General features: G+C 47.1%; 1 protein-coding gene across 1 annotated transcript; it reads left to right on the top strand.

Annotated features, from left to right (window-relative positions):
* The first annotated feature begins 4,680 nt into the window (after nucleotides 1–4,680).
* On the top strand, nucleotides 4,681–7,127 carry LOC127001048 (zonadhesin-like). The gene is made up of 3 exons (XM_050865217.1): nucleotides 4,681–5,987; nucleotides 6,030–6,221; nucleotides 6,960–7,127. Exons 1-3 carry the CDS (start codon nucleotides 4,695–4,697, stop codon nucleotides 7,125–7,127), a joined length of 1,653 nt encoding a protein of 550 aa, XP_050721174.1. The 5' UTR covers nucleotides 4,681–4,694.
* The last annotated feature ends 252 nt before the right edge of the window (nucleotides 7,128–7,379 follow it).

Here is a 7,379-nt window from a genome sequence, read left to right as displayed (position 1 = left end):
AAATATGTAGAGCTGTAAAGTATAACATGTGACGCAATTGTCAATGGGACTTTATCACGTTCTACACCATTTACAACAAAGAAATTGGTCTTTTTTCACATTTATGTCCATTCCATAGTCGTGAAATAATCCAACACAACAGACAATTTCTCCAGACACTTTTCTCTAGACGTAGCGAGAACAACCGTATCATCTTTGAAAAGACCTACAGGCATTAATCCTAAAAAAACAACCTCTTCCACCGCACCCTTGATCATCTAAACCATCCGATTGACTGACAATGTCATTTCGGCCAGTACCATCCTCTCCTTCAGAAAGACCGGTTATAACAAGATTACACTGCCGAGCCCTGTTATCGACAGTCTCCAGGAAGAGCTGTTGTTGATGGATAATCTGGAAAGCGTCATTTAGTCTATTCGACAGAACTTTGACTTCTTTTTTCACTTCCTTTATATCAGCTAGTTCTTTCTTTATGCCTTGGAGTTCTTTCAATAAATCTTAATTACTTGGTCCGTCCTTCTTGACATCAGCTAGGACCGACGCTAACGCCAACTTTAATTGGGCATTAGACAATTTGTTGATCTCCGTTTCTGACAGTCCCCAGACAACCTCGGCTGAGGAATAGTTCTGTGCCATAATTTTCTTAATAGCCGTGAATGGGTGGTGGAAGGGAGACAGCCGAAGGCGCTGACTGGGAAGCGAGCAGGAACGGGGCGCATTATTCGGAACTGTATATTGGCTCGGACTCACACCTACAACCAGCCAATCAGCAGTCAGAGATGTCAGCCAGACCGAGCCAGTCACGACGCAGGAAGGGCTCGGACAATGACGTCATAAACAGTTTCTATGTAACAAATATATGAAATCATATATTGTTGCCTTATTAATAACAACAGGGTGTGAGTAGCAATAGTTAAAAAAAGCGGTAGTTGAAAAATATTTTTAATGCATTTTCTTAAGCTTGAAGCCAAAGACGTCTCTGTTAAAATGATGATGAAGGATGCAAAGTTGCCATGTACACTCGGGCACAATAATAGTGTAACCTCCAGGTTGAACAAGGAAGTTAGGCCGCCTCGGACACCCCACCCCACCCACCACTCCACCAATAGCTTTTTATTCCATGCCGATTTTTTCATTGAATTATTAAGCTACTGTAAAAAGTAACAATGCTAACTGACAAAGAAAATTCTCCTGAAGATGATGGTATCAACAGATTTTTGACAACTTAGAAAGGAAGGGAGGTAAGCAAACTTTTATACAAAATAGCTTGGGGGGCTCCCGTGGTCCAGTGGTAGAGTCTCCACCGTGCGCTCCGGCGGGGTGCTGGAACGTATAGGTTCGAGTCCTACCCGGTGCCATTGGGAGTGGAAAGGTGGGATCTTTCCGACAGCTTAAGAAAATGCATTAAATTTTTTTTTCTGCTTCTCCTTTTTGGAGTATTGTTATTCATACACTTGTTAATCATAAGGCAACTATATTGATTTCATATATTTGTTACATAAAAACTGATTATGACGTCATTGTCCGACCCCTTCCTGCGTCGTGACTGGCTCGGTCTGGCTGACATCTCCGATTGTTGGTTGGCTGGTTGTTGATATGGGGCCAAGCCAGTATACAGTTCCGAATAATGCGAGCGGGGCGGACACGTCCTACCTCGACCAGATCTCGATACCACACACACACACACACACACACACACGAGAGAGAGAGAGAGAGAGAGAGAGAGAGAGAGAGAGAGAGAGAGAGAGAGAGAGAGAGAGAAGGGTCCAATCCGTGTCGTGCAATGAAAAATGAAGCATCACGGAGAACTGAGAAGAAAGAAGCCATTGCGATATTGAGGAGGAGGAGGAATGCAGATAAAGATGACGGACAGTGTTAAGAAGGTGAACATGTGTGTGTGTGTGTGTGTGTGTGTGTGTGTGTGTGTGTGTGTGTGTGTGTGTGTGTGTGTGTGTGTGTTACGTCATCTAGTCTTCTATCTGCCTGTTATTCCTCCCTTTCTTTCTTCACCACAAAACAAAAAAAACAGATCATCTATTTTTTTAATTGTATTTATATTTTTAATGTGTTGCTCAGAAAGAATATTTTGTTTGTGTCTAGCTCTGTTGATAATGTTGCTGATATGACGATGCTGTTGTTGTTGTTGTTGTTGTTGTTGTTGTTGTTGTTGTTGTTGTCGTTGTCTTTCTTTTTCTTACTCTCTATAATTCTTTTTTTCATATTTTTGTTCTCGTTTTTTTTTGTCCTTGTCCTTCGTGCTACCACCACTACAATTACTACTACTACTACTACTACTACTACTACTACTACTACTACTACTACTACTACTACCACTACAACTACTACTACTACTACCACTACAACTACTACTACCACTACAACTACTACTACTACTACTACTACTACTACTACTACTACTATTGCTACTACTACTACTACTGCTACTACTACTACGTACTCCTGAACCTACTCATTACTCACCCCTCACTCCTATCGTATTCCCCCAAAGGCGTGCTGTCAGAGGAGCCGCAAAAGACCCACCTCACAAAACTCGCCTCATTTACGGAAGACCCAATTTCGGTGCACTAAAAATCATATGTATATTTTCTACACGATGAGCGGCCTTAAGTAACTCATTTATTCAGTGGTAGTACCCAGCGGTGTTATTTTTATATGTATGTTTTTTTATTTTTTTATCGTATGTGAAATTTGACAATCTTGTGATGAATGATGTGTGTTTCGTTTGGGTGAGAATCATGTATAAGACTTGTCCTATGTAGCGGCCAGTCAATGTTTCCCAGAATGTTTCTTCCTACTACAACAACAGCAACAACAACAACAACAACGACAACAACAGCAACAACAACAACAACAACAACAACAACAACAACAACAACAACAACAACAACAACAACGACAACAACAACAACAACAACAACAACAACTACAACAACAACAACAACAACAACAACAACAACAACAACAACAACAACAACAACAACAACAACAACATGTAACCTTGTCCTTATTACCATTTCCAGATGCTTGTGCGTGTAGATGTTTTTTTTTTGTGTGTGTTACTCCTAATGACACACACACACACACACACACACACGCACACACACACACACACACGCACACACACACACACAGAGCATGTCACTTAGTTTTATTGGTGGCCTTTAATCTATATAATTAACGTCTTCTTGATTAATGAGGGTCGTGTTAATTTGTGTCTTTTCAATTCCATTCGTTTTTTTCCTTTGATTTTCTTGTCTTCAGAAGTTACGGAAGGAAGAGGGAGAGGAGGGAGGAAGGAGGGAAGCTGGGAGGGAGGGAGAGATGGAGGGAGGGAAGGAAGAAGGGATATAATATTGGTCTCCCATCAGAAGGTACGGGCCGATGCAAGTTATTATAATAATTGTGAAGCTACTATCGAATTAATATTATACACACACAGCGAGAGAGAGAGAGAGAGAGAGAGAGAGAGAGAGAGAGAGATTGTATATTTATCTGCATTTCGGACACAAACACACACACACACACACACACACACACACACACACACACACACACACACACACACACACACCTCACACACACACACTTGAATACCATTGAACAGAGGAATTGTTCCGCATTACATTTACTTCTTTGCCCTTGAGCTGATTCCTTTACTATATAAAAAAAAGTGTAGTATGTATTTCACGTCCTTTCGCTTGTGCACTGAACCTCTGACATGTTTCGAGTTCACGGCCACAAACATTTCGATAAGATTTCCATTCTTCATTTTGGTTTTCTGTTCCTCTTTCCTCCTGATCTTCCCTTGGTTTCCTCCACAGCCTCTCTTAAGTTTGGTCGGATGAAGGAGCCTGTCTCGGGGGCCGATAGAACCGAGTTACATTAAGGCTTGTGTAGTAGACGAGCAAGCGGCGACGCGAGATCACTGCTTCCTTTGCAAAACTTCGGTAAGATTTCCATTACTCTATCCTCATCTTGCTTTGCTCTTCTCTGCAGCTTCACTCAAGTATGGGGGGTGAAGGAGCAGCTTGTCTCGAGGGCCAAAGGAACCGAGTGGCCTAAGGCTTGTGTAGTAGGCGAGCAAGTAGCGTCATGAGCTTGCTGCTGCTTCTTCGCCAAACTTCTGGATGCCGGCGAGACTCAAAGCGGAGGAGGATGCGGGATAAAAATATACGGTCTTGTGGTAGTTTGAAGGACGTGAAGATGCGATTCAGTTGGAGCATAAGAGATCAAGTTTTTCCATAAATTGAAGAAAGTAGCGCCAAAACTCCCGGGAAACCATTAAGGCGACTTTCACAGAGGCGTCAATCATGGTAATAGTGAGTCAGAGGGCTGTAGAGAATCAAGCCCGCGGGAGGGAGACGAGGAGAAAGAAGCCTTAGGACGCTCTGAGTTCTGAGGAGCCGTTGTGCCCACAGTACTGTTGTTGATGCCGAACATGGAATTGTGTTCTCTCTCTCTCTCTCTCTCTCTCTCTCTCTCTCTCTCTCTCTCTCTCTCTCTCTCTCTCTCTCTCTCTCTCTCTCTCTCTCTCTCTCTCTCTCTCTCTCTCTCTCTCTCTCTCTCTCTCTCTCTCTCTCTCTCTCTCTCTCTCTCACCATATGTGTCTCGCTCTCTCACTGCCGAGCACGCCACTCCCAGAATTTTCTTTTCGTTCAACACATCGAACAAAAATGCATCAGCACACCAAACTCGCTGTGGGTCTTCTGGTGATCGTGGGGGCCGGGGCATGCGTGCTCTCCTCCTGGTTTCTTCTTAGTGCCTTGGACACCGCCGAGCGCCTCCACAGAACCGCGGAGGTGCTCCGGGCAACGGACCCTCCAGCAAGCCTGCTGGGCCGCCTGCGGGGTGCCCTGGCTACCCTGTGGTGGCTTGGCCCCCTCAGGCCCAGCCCTGTGCGGGACCCGCTGGAGGAGTGCGGGGTGATGCTCGGCGCCTCACCGCCCTGGTGGGAAGCGGTCTGGAATCACGCCGAGAACCGGCGTCAGCTGGCATGTCTGCGGGAGCATGTCGCGCTGCTCGGGGGAGAACACTCGCAGCTTGGCAGCGGCCTGGAGGGCCTCCCGTTCCCGTGTCTGGTCATCGCGGCCCTCCTCATGGTGGCCGGCTGGCTCTACGCCGCCGCCAAGTCCCGCGTCGACGGCGGTGACGCCACGAGTGCCCCAGTCGTCATGCCTATCCCAAAGGAGGTGGTGACTATCCCAGAGGAGGTGGTGACTATCCCAGAGGAGGTGGTGACTATCCCAGAGGAGGTGGTGACTATCCCAGAGGAGGTGGTGACTATCCCAGAGGAGGTGGTGACTATCCCAGAGGAGGTGGTGACTATCCTAAAGGAGGTGGTGACTATCCCAGAGGAGGTGGTGACTATCCCAGAGGAGGTGGTGACTATCCCAGAGGAGTTGGTTACTATTCCAAACGAGGTGGTGACTATCCCAGAGGAGGTGGTGACTATCCCAGAGGAGGTGGTGACTATCCCAGAGGAGGTGGTGACTATCCCAGAGGAGGTGGTGACTATCCCAGAGGAGGTGGTGACTATCCCAGAGGAGGTGGTGACTATCCCAGAGGAGGTGGTGACTATCCCAGAGGAGGTGGTGATTATCCCAGAGGAGGTGGTGACTATCCCAGAGGAGGTGGTGACCATCCCAGAGGAGGTGGTGACTATCCCAGAGGAGGTGGTGACCATCCCAAAGGAGGTGGTGACTATCCCAGAGGAGGGGGTTACTATCCCAGAAGAGGGGGTTACTATTCCAAAGGAGGTGGTGACTATCCCAGAGGAGGTGGTGACTATCCCAGAGGAGGGGGTTACTATCCCAAAGGAGGTTGTGACTATCCCAAAGGAGGTGGTGACTATCCCAAAGGAGGCTGTGACTATCCCAAAGGAGGTTGTGGCTATCCCAAAGGAGGTTGTCACTATCCCAAAGGAGGTTGTGACTATCCCAAAGGAGGTGGTGACTATCCCAAAGGAGGTTGTGATTATCCCAAAGGAGGTTGTGATTATCCCAAAGGAGGTGGTGACTATCCCAAAGGAGGTTGTGATTATCCCAAAGGAGGTTGTGACTATCCCAAAGGAGGTGGTGACTATTCCAAAGGAGGTGGTGACTATCCCAAAGGAGGTGGTGACTATCCCAAAGGAGGTGGTGACTTTCCCAAAGGAGGTTGTGACTATCCCAAAGAAGGTGGTGACTTCTCCAAAGGAGGTGGTGACTATCCCAAAGGAGGTGGTGACTATTCCAAAGGAGGTGGTGACTATTCCAAAGGAGGTGGTGACTATCCCAAAGGAGGTGGTGACTATCCCAAAGGAGGTGATGACTTTTCCAAAGGAAGTGGTGACTATCGCAAAGGAGGGGGTTACTATCCCAGAGTAGGGGGATACTATCCCAGAGTAGGGGGATACTATCCCAGAGGAGGTGGTGATTAGCCCAGAGGAGGTGGTGATTATCCCAGAGGAGGTGGTGATTATCCCAGAGGAGGTGGTGATTATCCCAGAGGAGGTGGTGATTATCCCAGAGGAGGTGGTGATTATCCCAGAGGAAGTGGTGATTATCCCAGAGGAAGTGGTGATTAGCCCAAAGGACCCAGTGACCTTCCCAGAGGATAGAGTGGTCATCCCATGGCAGGTGGTGGCCAGTACCAGTGAGACACAGCCCTCTACTTCACATTGTGCCGATGTTATGCCCAGAGGACAAAATCCTCCCCCTATGGATGACGTTGAGTCAGAAAGACCCGAAAAGCCTGCGATGAGCCTCAGCCAGTCTGGCGGGTCGAGTCACTCTGTGAAGACTTCCCACAACCTGAAGGGCAAAATCCTATCCTAAGTGTCACATCCAGTTGATTTACGAAGTACAGACGCAGTTCAAAGAGATCCACGGCACCTGCGACGCGTCTCAGCGAGTCTTGGTACATCAGTCAGTTGTCAAAGACTTGGAGGCATCTTTGAGGAAGTAAACTCCATCCAGCACGTAGTTCAGTCCCTGTGGCAGGAAGTTCAAGTGGTGTCTGAAGTGATCTACCCGCTGTGCCAAGACATCGACGCCACCTGGGAGGAGGTTCAGGCCCTCTGGAGGGACATGGAGCCGGTCTGGCAACACGTGCAGGCCATCTGGTAGGAAGTTGTTTCCTATCGCGGCAGGGAGACTGATCAAGGAGGTTCGGCCAGTTTGGAAAGAAGCAAGACTAACTCGCGACATTGTTAAGCAGATTAGTGAAGAGGTTTGGTGGGAATAAGTTATATATAATCCTTAATTACACCTTCACATGCAGACGTCACATACAGACAGACAGAGAGACGGACTACAGGGTAAATGAGATTATGTCACGGTAAATCCAATCTGTTTGCTTGTGTTTTTGTTGTTGTTGTT

Source organism: Eriocheir sinensis, chromosome 20 (genome assembly GCF_024679095.1).
Source record: "Eriocheir sinensis breed Jianghai 21 chromosome 20, ASM2467909v1, whole genome shotgun sequence".
NCBI lineage: Eukaryota > Metazoa > Arthropoda > Malacostraca > Decapoda > Varunidae > Eriocheir > Eriocheir sinensis.
Note: the sequence above shows the minus strand (reverse complement) of the source record. Positions and strands in the feature narration are given on the sequence as shown.